General features: G+C 38.0%; 1 protein-coding gene across 4 annotated transcripts in view; it reads left to right on the top strand.

Moving 5' to 3' along the window:
* The window catches only part of slc37a1 (solute carrier family 37 member 1), a 30714-nt gene extending 16160 nt beyond the window's left edge, over positions 1-14554 (top strand). For 2 of the 4 annotated variants that reach the window (XM_006638967.3, XM_015363558.2), the window contains exons 7-20: positions 967-1043; positions 1717-1883; positions 3063-3100; positions 5023-5106; positions 6638-6763; positions 8317-8407; positions 9167-9229; positions 10294-10379; positions 10816-10864; positions 11868-11941; positions 12185-12263; positions 13167-13264; positions 13653-13717; positions 14074-14554. In XM_006638967.3, the coding sequence (XP_006639030.2) occupies positions 967-1043; positions 1717-1883; positions 3063-3100; positions 5023-5106; positions 6638-6763; positions 8317-8407; positions 9167-9229; positions 10294-10379; positions 10816-10864; positions 11868-11941; positions 12185-12263; positions 13167-13264; positions 13653-13717; positions 14074-14089 (1113 nt within the window). In that variant the 3' untranslated portion in view covers positions 14090-14554. The remainder of the gene's footprint in view (positions 1-966; positions 1044-1716; positions 1884-3062; positions 3101-5022; positions 5107-6637; positions 6764-8316; positions 8408-9166; positions 9230-10293; positions 10380-10815; positions 10865-11867; positions 11942-12184; positions 12264-13166; positions 13265-13652; positions 13718-14073) is intronic. The other 2 variants (XM_015363559.2, XM_015363560.2) reach the window with 2 other exon arrangements.
* The last annotated feature ends 2310 nt before the right edge of the window (positions 14555-16864 follow it).

Below are 16864 nucleotides of genomic sequence, written 5' to 3'. Positions count from 1 at the left end.
AATATTGATTGTGTTCGTAGTGATGCAATGGTTTTTAATGTACTGAAATTATAAGAAATTAGTATAGTAAATTGTGGAAGTGCTTTGGCTAACAATAAGCAGGCCATTGCACACAGATTTGAAATGTACAATATACAATTTACTAATACAACATCGCATGCACAGCAAACTAACAAGAAACAAGAGTAATAATATATATGTGAATCCATGGAGGATGGTCATCCTTTGAGAGATTGACCATGACCTCTGACCCAGGGTCTTAGTCAAGATTGCCTCCTATTGTGTGTACTAGACTCAGAGTAGTCATGTTAGACTATTCATCATAAGTGAGGTTGAATGCTACCAGTTTATGATGTCCTGGTCTGTATTACAGACTTGGGATATGCTCCTTATCAGAGAAGCCCCTTTCAGTTGCATTCTTAGTACTACCATGCTTTAGTCTGGTCAAGACAACAGAAACATTATTAAAAATATTTCATAACGCGTAATTCTTAGTCTTATAATACACCTTCTCACATTCTCGCAACAGAACAGCTCTATAAAGATACCCCTTCTTTAAGTGCTACTTCATGATGCCACTCACCTCAGTCATTTTGTGCAGATTCTGCATGATCTAGTGTGGCTTTAAACAGATTTATTTATCATTATCATTTTTATTTCAAACAAGTATGATCCCAAAATTTGCTAGCTCTTCAGTCTCTCTTGAGCAACTCTGTGTTGTCCTTTAAAAGCTATGGTTTAGAAAAAAAAACTGTTCTTCCAGTAGGAGAATGTAAAACCAAGAGGATAGCATTAAGTACATAAGCACTAAGAAGTACACAGCCAAATTCCACACAAGCTGGCCCACAACAACTGATCCGATCCTGCCCTCTAAGGAGCCTAGAGATAAGTGTGATGTTGGCTGGAGGCCAAACAGCCTCAGTGAGAAGACACCTCATCTGTCTCATATCCCTGTCTTTTATCTAGGTCTTGAATGGCATAGTTCAAACATCTGGGTGGCCCAGTTTAGTAACCTGCATTGGTAATTGGTTTGGGAAAGGAAGGTAAGACTTGTTTGTATTTATTCTTGTTTTTAATATTTTTTTGTGACCCTTAAGACATTTCCACAGCACATAATACATTTAAATAGATGAAACCATCCAAATTTGTTAAAAGTCTGCATTTAAAATGGCTAAACTTAGCATGGATGTCAAATGACTTTGCAAGCAAATGTTGATTATTTTATAAAAGAAGAGTAAAAATAAATTTGTATTGTGGTATTGTGTGTTTCTCCACTTCAGTGCAGATATTGTGTGAATGAGGACAATTTGTCTGCATTGTTGCTCTAAGAAATTAGCATGCTTCTCACTGGCATTGGTGCATTTATCAAAAAACAAAACTTATTTAAATCTGATTTTCATTTTATGGATCCAAAATGCTTACTAATGTAAGAAGACTTACATCCATAAGACTTGATAGTGTCAAAAAACCTTGCACTTTTGGTTCTTGTCTATTACTAGATATGTTTCGTTTGTTTTACTAGATATGTTTGCCCACCTTGCAGAATTTTTAACTTTGAGAGGTTGATTACATCAATCTTAATCTGTTCCTTTGAATTAATGAAAAGGTATTTAATAAATATATGATGCTGCCTGGAGCAAATGCAATGTAGGAAACTGTCTTTTCATGACTCTGTGCTGTTGTTCCTTGCTAATGGTTCTGATTTTGCTGTTTTAGAAGAGGTCTGGTTATGGGAATCTGGAACTGTCACACATCCATTGGTAACATTTTGGGGTCCTTAATTGCTGGCTGCTGGGTGTCCACCCACTGGGGGCTGTCCTTTGTGGTGCCTGGCATAATCATCGCAGTGATGGGAATTGTCTGCTTTTTGTTTCTCATAGAACGTAAGTATGGACAGATGATACATTTATGGTTCCTACCAGAAGATAAATGGATACTGTAAATTGAAAAAAACAATGCCATAAGTATGAAAGTGTAAGCATTAATACTGTAGAACACCGTAGAAATGCCTTTTATGTGTATATTTATGGTTCTGCTGTTCAGGAACAGCTGTTTTGCAGTGCCCCTTGACACCTTAATTTAAATTTCTTTTTAAATATGTTACTGTTAGGTGTTGTACAAACAGCTGAACAAACTGAAGTCAGACTATTTAAAGGCAAAATTATCCACAATTAATTATTGTTGTGGACACAACATAAACAATGAAATGTACTTGATCAGCACTTGGATCGTGGTCAAAGTAGATGCTAGTAGATAGGTATTGTGGTCTTGACTTTGCTGGTATGGAGTTTTCTTGGTTATCAATATTGTTGGAGGGCAACAGGACCTGGAGTGTCAGTTCAGCCATCGGGGGGCAGTGGTGAGACACTCTATATATGCACACAGGAATGATTTAATATCGCATTGGCACAAGGTTATTAAAGAACTTGCCTCACCGGTGTGAAGCTAGACTCCCTTTATGGAGTTAGGGGAGTAATCAGTCCAGGGCAACTCAGGAGGTAAGACACCAGTGTGGTCTAGCTCCCCATAAGCAGAGTGCCAAAGGCTCTCCATGAGCTCTGTCTTTTGTCGACTTCCCTACCAGTGAGGATCTGACTCCTCCACTGTTAGTGGAAGTAACAATTACAACTCATGTTACAATATTTGTATCCCTTACAGAACAATGATGTATGTAAGAATTTACAGGAAAACAAATACAAAAAGTTCTTCTGAAAGTTTATGTACTGCGTAATTGCTTTTGTGTCAAAACCTAACATGAATATAAATTTTAGGTTTGCTGAATTTTTGGAGAAAATAAGTCATACAATACATTTCTTTATATAATATGATCTGTGGAATTGCATACAAGATAATTGCATTTTAATGGTGATCAAGGCCTTTCAGGTGGAGGACAGAAAGAATGAGAGTTGTAACAGCGTATATGCAAATTCATGACTTTGCTTTGTGCCAATAATAAGATACAGTATACTTGATCAAACAGATAATTCACTGCATGTGGTAATATAGGTGTCTAAGTGGTTCTGTACTAGCGTTACTAAAAATAGTATCCTTTGTCTTTTCAGATCCTGATGATTTGAAGTCCATTTCCATGGAGTCCAGTGTGAGTAGTAATCACTCTTCTCTGGCTTGTATAGTAAAGTAGATAAAAAATAACTTTGGAACTAGAAATAATGGATTTTTTCTAGTTAGAAAAATGAGTGCTTTGCATGGAGATAATTATTTTTTGGAATATTTATTTGCATGATTAAATTGAAAATGGATTTTTTAAATTACATTGGAGTCTTGACATTTACCCTGTTAGAGAAATTAACTATTTACATGTGTTGAATACAAAATAACACAGATATTGTTCTAAATTCCACTATATACTTTTTGAGCTGTTGTCCTTACAGGGCTGCAGGTCACAATAAAACGAATCACCCTAATCACTTATCACAATAATCTATTATTTTCCATATTAGAAATTAATTTTCCTTGCCTTTGTTGTCTTTTGCCTTTGTTACCTGTTTCTACTGTGCTTTTAAAATTGTGGAATAACTGTAAACCTTATTTAATCTGCTTTCTTGGTTCATAATTTTAATATACTTGGTCCTCTGTTTTAGAATTACTCTTTATTTAATTTAATTACTGACAAGTAATTAGGAAAGTAATTAGGAAAGATAACTTTATTTATATATTTGATAGAAACAGGACTGTTTATTAGTTTAAAACTTGGCAAAAATAAAAGACCCAGGATGCCATCTCTTAAACTGTTAGTTGTAAATACAGAAATTTGCTTCACTTTGTTTTGGTTTTATTGTATCCTTATGAATTGGGGATAAACTGATTCCCATAAACAGTCAGAGAAGGGCCCAAAATGTACCTCAGGATTATCAATATAATTGGACAGAAACAAGATCAAGAAATATGTTGTTTTTCATTATCTCAATTCAACTTATTAATGTACAGAATTAAAAAAATACCCATATTAGAGTGTTTAGTATTACAAGTTCCAGTCAGATATATTTAAAATCTAAAGATTAAAATTGTAAACAGTGTAGTTATTAGATAATTTATTTAGTTCCATTAAGTGTTAAAAAGTGCTAGAACTCAACAGGAAGTGCCTGTCCACAAAAAATTGAGTCTGATTTACCAGTACGGTGTACCAGATAGTACCAGCCTAATTCAAGCACTGGCTACTTTTTGTGAAAACATCTCGTAATACATTGGTTACTATATAATGAATGTACAGGCCACATTAGAAATGTTATTGTATCAAGCAGTCTTCATTTCTCTTTACTGGAAAAATGTGGTTAAATGAAGAGAGCAAATCCCAGAACACACATGTACAGCATCACATTAATTTATAACTTCATAACCTTCCAAGTGCTGGAAACATTTGAGAAAGATCTCAGGCACATGTTTCAGTTAAGGGTTTCAATCAAGAGCACAACTGGGAAGCAAAGCATAAGAGATCTCAGGGGTTCCTGAGGTGCAAGCCTCAAACTCCCCGATTGATTTGAACACCTGATTATTTCTCACAAGTCCCCAACTCTACACAGGGGTCCCCTATTTTGATCCTGGAGGGCCTGTGTGTCTGTGTCTGTTTACAGATGCAGCTGGTCTAAGGCTGGGGACTCCAGCCTTAGCACCCCAAAAACCCCAAAAACTAACTGCAGGGGATAGCTTAATGAAGTATCCAACACAGATATGTGCTTATCCTCAGCCATGGCCAGCAAATTGGTTTCAGCTGTGAATCATATAAGCAGCATATCTGAAACATTAACAAAGAAAACCACTGGGGCCATAAAAAGAAAACCTTGCAGAATAGTATTACTTCCCCACACTCAGTGAATCAATATAGAAAAGATATAGACCACAGATTCAAACACTCATAAATATTATATCTGCCAATCTTGCTACAGTATAAACGTTTATAGTTAAAGAGCTATCTTCAGATGTTTTTCCTTTCTCACTATTATTGCCATATTTCATTCTCTTGATTGTGATGATAGACCTAATAAGTTGCATCCTGTTTCCCAGAAGTGGAAGAAAACCGTGAATAGATTGAACGGGCTCACACACACAGAAAGTTACATACAGCATAAGGAAGGCAGTAAAGGAGAGGTGAGTCTGGCAAACTGGGTTTTAATGTAACCAGGAAGCAAAATCAAGAAGACCCAAGTTTACCCATGTGCACGCTTACCACAAGGTTCTAAACAGAATAGCAACTGAGTACACTGTGAACAGTCTCCTTACCAAGTGTTCTCCAAACTTTCCTGGGGAAATCCGCTGAGATATTCCTCTTTTACTTCCTCATAACACTCCGGATATGAGGAAGCCAAGTGCCACAAGCAAAAAAAGCTGTGAGGTGCTACAGTACATTGCCAAAGTTACATTATTAATGTTTATAGATATAGGTTTCACCGTGGGGGGGATCAGACACACAAGAGATGATCAGCAAAGAAAAAGGAAGAGATAAGAGAGGAGTATAAGGACAGGCATGGTTTTGGAGACAAACTTGAAAATTAAAGGCATTCTCTTTGTAATTAATGGCATTCTTGAGCTTAAAAGCTGTTACATGTTCCAGGTAAATCACTTAAGACAGGCAGTTAAAAAAGTGATATGTGATATTTCATCAAAAGTTAAACTGTTCAGCAAAAATATTTTTTTCTGAAGTTATGGTGTATTGGAGCATGATGGGAACACACCCATCATAGTTTATGCTTTGATTGGTTAAAAAAAAATTCTTCAGTCGATGCTAAGTCTCTCCTGTGTTAGATTCCCATGGTTCTGCTTGTTTGAAATAAAAAATAATGTCAATCTTTTGAAACCCTTTCGGTAACTTCAGTCAAGTCCCATTCACTAATAAGATGTGAAGGAAATACATACTGTATGTAGAACCTGACCCGATCTGAGTGTCATTCTAAATTGACTGCAGAGAATACAGACATCTTTTGTGTGTGACATTTCATGAATAAGTGAAAGCCTTGTTAAAAATAGCCATCAATCCATATATAGAAAAATCCCTGTACTTTATATGTTCTAATGCTTATGCAATGATCACTTCTAAACTCCCATTCATGATAGTAAAAGAAAGTGACCTGAGCTGGATGGACATAGACTATAAAACTTTCTTGAAAATGCTAGATTTCAGAGAATACACTTTGTGTATGTCTTCTTGGGTGTTCTCTTTTGGCACTAATTAAAACTCATTTTAAACCTTTGTGGAACTTGCATTGTAACTTCTTGCATCCTCTATACATTGTCCCTCTATACATTACTGGTTAACCATTTGATTTTATTCTAGCTGGAAAATTTGAAGGAATGAATGAGAGTTTCAAGTGTCAAACACCGTTAACAAAGTTTGTTTGCCTTATTGGCCAACATCTAAAATAAATGTTACCGGTTCACATTAAGATCTGGATATACTGTATTTCTATAAAAATGCTTTATAAACTACTATTTTTTCAGCTGCTGTATGTAGTAGAAATCTCTTCATTTAATCATTGGTTCTAGCAAATTGGACAGTTGGACTGGGCTTTACTTAAACACATAACTCAAATATTTTTCTTCATTCTACTGCTGGTAGTTTTGTAGAAGGGACGTATGAAGTGTTTTGATTCTGGGAATAGCCTAATTGAATTTTCTGTTTCAGAATCCTGAGACAGCTTTGCTGATCCCAGAAGAGGGAAATGGCTACATTCCTGTGCATCAGATTGTAGTGGTGAAAAGTGATGCTGAGGTGACAGCCATCAACTTCATTGGAGCATTGAAGATCCCGGTAATGTGCTTTGCCACAATTAGACATACCTATGCCTTTTTTTCACCAAGACACGTAAACCTAGATCCATCCACCCATCTATTTTTCATGCTGAGGGTCGCAGCGCAACTTAAAAGCACAGGACTCAAAGTAGTACTGACAAGAGTGCCTAGATGTGATGCTGGTTCATGGAAAGGTCAGAACGAAAAGGGACAGTTTAGACCAACACCTGGGGAAACCACATGCACACTCCACACAAAAGGTGCTGCCCCAGCCGAGAATCAAACCCTCGATGTTAGGAATTAGTAGTGAGGACCCTATGCAGAAGACTTGGGCAAACTCCAAGAGGCGTGGTTGAAAGAACAATCTGAGGTCACAATGTGAGGTGGAATGTAGATTCCTCCAGGGGAGTGGCGTAACATTACCCCCCTCCCCAGGGGCAGCTCCTGACGCCCTAGAGGATCAATTGGAGAGACGTTGGCGGAAATCAGCAATCAGCTGTGGGTCCAAAATGTCCTTTTCAGGAACCCAGGTGCACTCCTCGGGTCCGTAGGACTCCCAATCAACAAGGTATTGGGGTGGGGGCCAGGGCTGGGGTCTAGAAAGGGGGGATCCGTGGAAAGGTTTGATAAGGGAAATGTGAAAAGTGGGGTGAAACTTCAAAGAGCGAGGGAGGGCTAAGCAATATGTTACTGGGGTGATTTGTGCCAGAAAGCAGAAGTGTCCTATAAAGCAGGGAGCAAGTTTGTGGGATGCCGATTCCTCCGGGGGCGTGGCGTAACACATGACCCCAGAGTTGTGAGGCAGAAAACCGCTATGCCATTATTCTGCATCATACTTTAATTCTGAAAGGAGATTAGAGAGAGAGACAAAGGAGGCTAGAGAGCTACTGGTTTATTCTAAATGCCAATAACACAATTAACTTATTTGGATTTGTGCAGTAGAATTCCACTCTTTTTTCAAAGTATCTAGTCCAAAGTGGATTAAGTTAAATGAGAACAATACATCATAGTGGTTCCATTGCACAGGCCTCTCTCTAGTGAGTTTGTTTTTAACAGTATGTGCTGCTTTGTATGACATGTGATTACACTTCCTTTAAAACAATGTGATTATACTGCCATGGTAATTACTTTAATTTCATGGAAGTCCCTTAACCACATATATTTTAAAAAAACAGTATTAATCCTAGGTATGCAGAGCTTTAGCACATAAGAAAATGAGCAAAGTAAAAAAATAGAAACATTTTGCTCTCTAGCTTGATGTTTTGTTGTTTGTACTGTAGCTTAATAACACAAGAAGTCCAACATGCCATTTTGTGGAAGATAGTATGCATTACAAGATCCAAGTAGAATAGCACTGCTGCTTGATAGTAATGAAACATGTCAGAACATAAATGTTTTTGATTTAGATGCACAATAAACTCCTTCTTTAAGGGATTTTAAAAACAAAAACTTCAAAGTGGATGTACAAAAGAAAAATCGTGTTCTGGAAACTAATGGACAAGTCAGTGTTTCAATGATACACGTATGTGATAACCACAAAGACATGTTAAATATCTCTGTCTCTCTTTTTAGGGTGTGGTCGAGTTCTCCTTGTGTTTGCTCTTTGCCAAATTAGTTAGTTACACCTTTCTCTTCTGGTTGCCTCTATACATTACCAACGCAGGTATGTTCATAAATGTAATGCAGCTACAACATCTTAATATAAAGCAGCAGTGGATATACAATACTTACTATTTTAAGGTTGTATTGCTGCACCCTTTAATAACCCTTGTTATGTTTGCTGGATATTGTGTTCTGGAATGTAATTTTGAATGATTCAGCAATAGGCAAATCCAGTAAGTCTGTTTTAAGAACATACATATCGAGTACCTTCACCACCCATCCTGTAGATATTTGCTCAGTCTCACACTCATTCAGATGACAGAGGTAACAACAATGGGAGCATTTAGAGTACACATTTCCTGTACTAGAACAGTACAAGAAAGGAGACTGAATTTCCTCTGTGTGTGGTTGCTAGTAGTTAATCTGAGAAACTCATGAAACCTTTTCTTGAAGGATCACAGGACAAATTAATTTAACAATACATAGTCAGGGATACATGGTAGACATAAACCTGCACAATAGATGGTTCAAATTAATGCTACTTTAAGTAAAATCAATATTGTCTTAAACTAAATAAACTGAAGATTTAATCAAAATTTAAAATAACCCTGCTGTTCTTACTCATTAGCATGAATTTGGTTCCAGGAAGTTTTGTACCAAATGTTAACAGCAACATGAGCAACATTCTTATGAATGGATTTACTAAATGAAATGCCAGGATATTTGCCACAAATCTGTCTTATCTTAAATTACTTTTCTTAGATTTTGTCTCTGTGAAAGCATGGATATCGTGGCTCAATTCTTATGTTGCTTTTTTAAGCCCATTTAGATGCCAGGAGGGCTGGAGACCTCTCCACACTCTTTGATGTGGGAGGAATTTTTGGTGAGTACTGCAATAAGAACAATCTTAATCTTAGGTTTCAGACTACTGGTCTGTGATTGGCATGTTTACTGTAAGGTAGCTAGGAGCCTGATGTAGACCTGTCTTACAGATAGCCAACACATGGTATATAACCAAATATTTTGATTGAATGTTTGACTGAACTACAATGTGTTTAATCATTAACAATTAACAATACATATTGGCAATTACTGATGCCTGGTGGACAACATAGAGAAGCATGTAGGGGTCTTAGAGGGCTGTATTAAAGTTCCCTCTACAGACATTCCCGTCTCCTTAGGCCAGTTAGTTAAGTAAGCCTTTATAAAAGTATTGTACCTCCAGGTCACCCCGTGTTTAAATGGGTACCCACATTGCTGGAGGCATCTCTGTGCCCAACCGGCACGGAACCACACAGTGTAAGTCTCATTGCTGTGGAAACCGGTGTAGGCTCTGGACTGATAAGCCTCTTGGTTTGACTGTTATATAATGTAAGCGTTTTAAATGTTCAAATTCAGTTTGAAATTCAGCCATATTATAGACGCTTCATCCAGTTCAGGGTCATAGGGGAGCCGGAAACTATCCACGTACACACTCACATGGTGGCGCAGTGGTTACTCACTGGAGCCCTGGGTTCAATTCTGGACCTAGGGTGCTATACATGTGGAGTTTATATTTTCTTTCCATATTTACATGGGTTTACTCTGGGTACTCTTGTAGTCTGAAAACATACTGGTAAGCTAATTGGCTTCTGGGAAATTGACCCTGGTGTGAGGGTGTGTATGTCTGTCTGTGTATCTGCCCTACATTGTGGTGAACCATCCCATCCAGGGTGTACCCTGCCTTGTTCCCTACATTTTTTTCTGGAATAGGCTCCATTTCAACCCAGAATTGGAAGAAGCGGTTAAAAATTGGATAGATGGACAAGTACTTTAAATAAACAATTAATCGTATTGCCAGAACTGTTACCGTGCCCATATGCTTTCTGTCATATGCAGGAAGCAGAGACAATACTTTATGCCTTAACTTGTAATCTGTTTTCTAACCAACTGGTTTCCCATTGGTAGGTGGGATTCTGGCAGGGGTTATATCTGACTCCCTGGGGAGGAGAGCGACCACCTGTGCAGTTATGTTTCTACTTGCAGCCCCTACAGTACGTATGCCTGGAAATAGGATGAGCAGGAGCCAGAGACTAGAGGACTTAATTCACAATGTGTGGATATAGGAAGGGACCACCTCCATGAGGGGTGGTTGGAATGTATATTTGAAAAAAGTGCTGCATTTTCTGATGCAAATGGTTGGAGCTGTATAAAAGTTCTACAGCTTATATAAAATGGTATATACTATAGTGCTTATTAGGGTTATTACTGTCTTTTATAGGTAAACCAACCATCCCATTAAAAATAATTACATGGGCAGGTTGACCCTTTTTAACAGGGGTCATTTATCATCAAATCTTTCATTTGTTTTCTATCTAAATACATATACAAATGGTTATATGTATGATTGATTCCTGCCTTTTCAATGCAAATGACAAACCCCTCAGAGTCTGTAACTTTCATTGATTTTCTCAACTGTGTGTCTTTCAGCTGTATGGCTTCTCAAAGATAAGTCAGTTTGGAATGGGTCCCACTATAGGTAAACCATCTTCAAATCCTTTCTCTACAATAATTCAGATGAGGTCACCGTAGTGCTTTTCTCTTCCTTTACCTTGCAGAAAGCACCCAGTTGTAACAATGCCCAGATTAACACATGACAACCTTCTAAACATTTTTCCAAATCTCAATTTTTTTCACTTGTATTTACAATAATAGCACAATCTCATGATTCACAATATGTAATAATATATTTAAAGGTCCCACACCTATTCTATCTCTTTTTAGATTTGTACTTAATTTCAGACCAGTTTACAGGAATTCATGATCAGATTTGGAAAAATTACTCTCATAACTTTCAACACATAACATTTATTTGGTCAATCAGTTCTAACAGCACCTTCCAGAAAATTCACAGGGGTTGTTTAGGATATCATACTAAACTAAATTAACCTTTTAAATCAGTAGAATTTAAAATCAGTTGAGCTATGCTGATTGACTGTATTGAGACCTACTACCTGTTATAATGTAATTGTATTGTAATGTCAAAATTAAGAGAAACATAACCAGGCCTACTGTAATGTAAATACGACTTCGGGTCTTTAAAAAAAGTCACAGAGTGAAAGACTCAAAACTGGATTGTGCCATTAAACCACCTTTGACTGGAATTCCCTGAGCAATGGCACACATCTGATCTTGTTCTACTGGGGTGAGGTTGGTTTGAAATGGACCACAGTAAACTGGGCTTTGTGTAATATTGATCCCCATAGTTATCTAGGTGCTTGCTATCAGTGAGAGCTGTGTCGGTGACTAAGCCCGTACCACAGATAGAAAAAAGGGAAGGGTAATAACAGCCTACTTCTCTCTGGTGGACTAAGGGCTGTAGTGACAAGTCATTTTTGATTAATACATATTGGCAATTGCAGAACTGGAAGGCATGAAAGACAAATCCTTTACAATTTCAAAACCAATTAATTGTTCATTAGGTAACATTTTAATTCCATCATATTTTTTCTGCATTCAAATTTTTCTTTTTTTTCTCATAGTTATGCTTCTCATATGTGGAGGCCTGGTAAATGGGCCGTATGCACTGATTACTACAGCAGTTTCTGCAGATCTGGTATGATTTTCTCCTTCAACCATGGATGATTGACATGTACTGTGTAAACACTATGCAATTTCTGTACTACATTAATTCGGACAGTTTAATTGTGTATGTATGTTTATATATATTGTGCATGTATATGTGTTTACTGTGTTGGCCAATTATTCAGTGCATCATTTCATACTGCTTGCTTTCATTTTTAGCTTTGAAAATTAATTGATCTTTGTCTGATGTTAACTTTTCTGTACTTTCCTTTAGGGCACTCACAAAAGCTTAAAGGGCAATGCCCGAGCTCTCTCCACTGTTACAGCTATCATTGATGGCACAGGATCCGTGGGTGAGTTTGTCTCCAATTTTCTGGCACATTCTTAGTCTGTAAAGGAAAGTATCTTTCTATGCTGTGGCTGCATCCCCCAGGGAGACCACACAGTATGATGGTTTCTTTGAGGTGAGGTATCTCTAGTGTGCTCTCACTCAAGAATTTGGGACTAGTAGGAGAGGAAACCGTGTACTAACAATCTCACTCTCACCTTCAGTATTCTTATCAAATTTGCATTGTATGCCACAGGTCCTGGGTTCATTCTGATGTAAATCCATTCTACAGTATAACTAAGCCCTATGTCCTGTGTCCCAATCAAGCTACTATAGGGCCTTTCATTTATCCATTTAAAATGTGGCTCTCAGCCTTAAACAATTATCTAATTAAATTAATTCACCATGTGAGCCTATTTACAGACGCCTGAATGACTTCTAGTAGCATGTCAACTGATGGCTGACCACAGTTGGATGTGGAGCACGTTTCAGGTGTGGCTGAGAAAGGTTTTTTAGATTTGCACTGTTCCCCTATCTTGTTTAATATTCCCACTCCAATCCAAAAACAAAATGACAACTCAGCAAAAAAGTTAAAAAATCTCCACATTAGGAAAAAATAGTGAAAGAGAGCATTCAAAATGCTGAAGTGTTAGACAAAAATGATCCTAATAAATAATTTGCTTAATTAGGCTAATATTAAATGCTGCTATGGTAAGTGGCTCAAAATAATTGAACACTGTACCAACTGTCTTTAAGAAACAAACTTCCAGATTAGGCAAGTATAAAATTAAAAAGACAGATTGTTTGAAAAAAAGGAGAAAATGCAGGTCAGTTCTTTCATCTTTGTTACCTTACCTAAAAAGTCTAATGTTCTTTGGGAGCTGCTGAAAGGAGGCTGAGTTTCCTAACCCAGCTCTCTTTCCTCCAGGTGCTGCCCTGGGCCCTTTGCTAGCAGGTCTACTGTCACCCACTGGCTGGAAAAATGTCTTCTACATGCTTATGGCAGCTGACGCATTTGCTCTGCTGGTAAGACGTCCTGAAAATCACTGAAAGTAAGCCAAACAACAGATTATTAGATAAAGGTATGGTAAGCATAGTAGAACACTTAGCAGTTACCTAAATCAACTCCAGACATCAGGAATTATCACCAAACCACCAACATATGTAAAAAAATATGAGTTTGATTAATTTAAGATTCAAGGGTATGACAAAACAGACCACTTCAGCTCTAAGACTCAGTAAATACATTTTACATCTCGTCCATCAGTTGTAAACCTGCAACTATAAATAATGGACCTACAGTACAACTATAATCCATGTTGCTTCTGATACTTAACATGGTCCTTCCTTAAGACATCACAGTTCTTTACTTGAGGACTGTCTTTATTTATAAAATGTATTTTTTTTGTTACAGTTTTTGCTGCGTCTAGTTTCGAAAGAATTAAGAACACCAGAAACAAAGAATGGCACTTCAGTGGAGTAAGTGGTTAAGTGTTTTCATCTGATTCATCTCTATCTCTTTGTCATGTGTTTAGCCCTTAAGAGTCCAATGGACTGTTTTCCTGAATGTATAATGTAGAAACATGCTTACAAATTCTGTTTAACAAACAAGACTAGCATTTAGACACTAATAAATAACACAACTGATATTTTTAAAAGTCTTATTTACAGTACTTGTGTTGATTTGTTTTTTATATAGAAGGAATGGTTATACATATGGGAAGCACTCTGGCATAACGAATGTCAGTTACAGTTTGTGTGAAAAAAGAGCAGACTTAAAACTTGTAGTGTTTTCTAGAAAGAAAAATAGTTAAACATTCTCTATCCCCTTACAGGCTGAAAGAACACTGAGCACTTCTTCTTCGTCTCCAAAGAATTGCCTCAGCAACATGACCAAAACTTGTAAAAGTCTTATTTTTAAAGAGACTTGTTAAAAAGCTTTAAAAATTTGCTCTGTAAATTCTATTAATATGCATATATTTGAAAGTTTCTCACAATACATTTTTTTATATGGAATTAGATTTAAGCATGGGAGAAAGGGAGATCATGAAAATAACTCTTCTATTGTTATTTATTTATTTTTATCTGTGATATATTTGTTTTGATGTTATAAAAGTGTAACAGATTCAGCATTGTGAAACTGTTCATTGCACATATGGATAGACCTGAGCCTGGTGGATCTGTATTCAGAGTTATGCTGTTAACTCCACACTCTCCAATCACCTCAGTAAAAAAACAAAAATGAGAAGTCAGGAGCCAGTTTTACACATCTTTTCCAGGATGCTTCTATTAAAAAAAAAAGTTTCAGCTTGGAAATGGGCCCCTGGTACTGCCTGACATCTTCTACATCCACTTTCCCTATAAAAAGTGATTCAGTTGTGCACGGGGTGATGCTCACAAATGGTCTTTTTTCATAACAACTTCAGTGACTTCAGTAATACATAGACCTGGTATTAATTAAGTGGGATTTTGAAGTCTCTGACTCCGGGAAGTGACATTATGGAAGAGGAGAGGAAGATAGGTGCACTCCAGCCTGGAAGGCTTTTCACATGATTGATGCAAAGCTGGTAGAACACCTAACCATAACTTTTGTCTACATACTGTAGAAATGGGGTCATGCCAGGCACTACAGGTCTTGGAATCACCAGTCACCATTGTCTACTCCAACCTCATTTTACCCCATTGAAAGACACTGGCTGATGTTAAGCATAGTTGTTGGGAGAAAAGACTTGTGCTTGTTCTTTGGAGATGTTGTCAGCCTAAGCCTTGCCTCCAGTCCCATTAACCAACAGGAGATCTCACCACACACTCCAGGAAGTTCCCTTAAGAACTGGTCCATATTAGGGATTTCAATATTTGGCCTTGGGGACAAGGAAATTGAAGCAGGGGGCAGATACAGCATTCTACTCCAGGATACTGGACCATGGTTATTACCAATGTGACCTTCCAACGCCACCCTATAAAAAGGGGGTAGACATGATTATGACTCTGTGTCGCTGCCAAATATTCTTTCCCATGATGCCCTCAGTGACAAGCAGTTATTTGTAAGAATTAATGGAAATAAACCTCTTTTTGGTGAGTGTCGCGGAGTGCCTCTTCTGGCTTCCTTCCACACACCATTGACACTCATAGCTGTTTTTTTATCCACCAGTCACAGCAAAGACTATTCTAGAATACAGATGATCCAGTAGTTAAGGTAAAGATATTTAATAGAGAGGTTAAGATACAGGGTTTGTGTTTCCTCCCGGTGGGTTAAGTTGAACAAGTTACTGAGCGTTTTCATAACCTTTATTTAATAATTTAGAGTGAATCCCACAGTACTGCCAACTGTGCCAAAAATAAGAACAATAAAGCAATATAATAGCAAGTCAACAATAAAAACATAACTTAAATATTAGAAACAGCAGGAGACTATAAATAGGTTTTAAACCACAAATGAAATAAATACATTTCTTGTACTCAGCTGTTTGTCTGAGACAAAATGTTCGACCAAGGGCCTACCAGTGAGGCAGGCAGGAGCTGCTTATGGATGTTTATGAAATGTAATGAAATGATTCGTTAACCTGTGTTTAATTCATCTTGAAATGGTCACGCCCTCTACAGCTAGAGGGCGCTCCTACTCTGTCCTGTTCCTAGTTTCCCCGTGCTTTGCTTGTCCTTCCGGAGTGTCTTTGTTAAAGGCTATATATTTACCGGGTCACCCTTTCGTCCTTGCTCGCCATTGAGGGTTCGGATGTCTTGAAACCCGCCTAGCACCAGGTCGTCTCCTCCGCAGCCTGACATCATCTGACCTGCTGAGCCTGGACTAACCCCCATTTTGCTGCTATGCATAGGGTCTTTATCGCTCTCCTGCCATTCCACGGCATGCCTTTCCGACATCCATGACAGAAATCACTTTTCAGCTTCAGGTCCGCTGGTAAGGTAATGATTGTGGTAGAGCCAAATGGGATCAAGTGAAAAAGGGCTTCTAACTCCTATTACTGGTGCTACTATGGACAGATAGGGTTCTCTAAGTTTCCTGTGTAGTGTGCTCTCTGAAGGCACCAGTTCTGTAGGGTTTGGGCATTTACTGGGACAATTATTAATTGTAGCAGTAAATCACAAAATTGATTCTTTTGATCTGACTGACGGGTGGAGATTCGCAATGAATAAACCCTTGAAATGTGTGTTCTTTTCGCAACCCTCATCATTTCGCCCTGCAAAATAAGTTCGTCTAAGTCCCTCGTAATATTCGCGAGGGGACTCTGCTCTCTCGTGCTTAATGTTAAGGGCGGCGGCTATCACGGCAGACAGGTCAATAAACGCACTGTATTCTTCGATAAGTGCTTGACACAGCTGTTCAAAGTCATTTCAGACTTCTTTCATCTGCCTAGCCATCCACTCATGTATAGCTCTGCTGGTAGTTTTCCTGACCAGTTCTGTGGCATTTGGCAGGTACTGCAGGGTATACCTGAGGTCTTGAATATACCTCTCGATATTATTCTCTGACACTGCGGGGTCAAATCTCTCTATGTCCTTCGCTAGCTCTCTCAGAGAATGGAGGTTTATTCTCCTAGCTTCTCCGCTGACGGAGATATGGCGGAGATCGTGGTCAGACCTGTCGCTGCTAGAGAAAGTGCTTAATAG

Source organism: Lepisosteus oculatus, chromosome 15, assembly GCF_040954835.1.
Source record: "Lepisosteus oculatus isolate fLepOcu1 chromosome 15, fLepOcu1.hap2, whole genome shotgun sequence".
In the NCBI taxonomy this organism is placed as follows: Eukaryota; Metazoa; Chordata; class Actinopteri; order Semionotiformes; family Lepisosteidae; genus Lepisosteus; species Lepisosteus oculatus.
The sequence above is the reverse complement of the archived record's forward strand: the minus strand, read 5'-3'. Positions and strand labels throughout refer to the sequence as shown.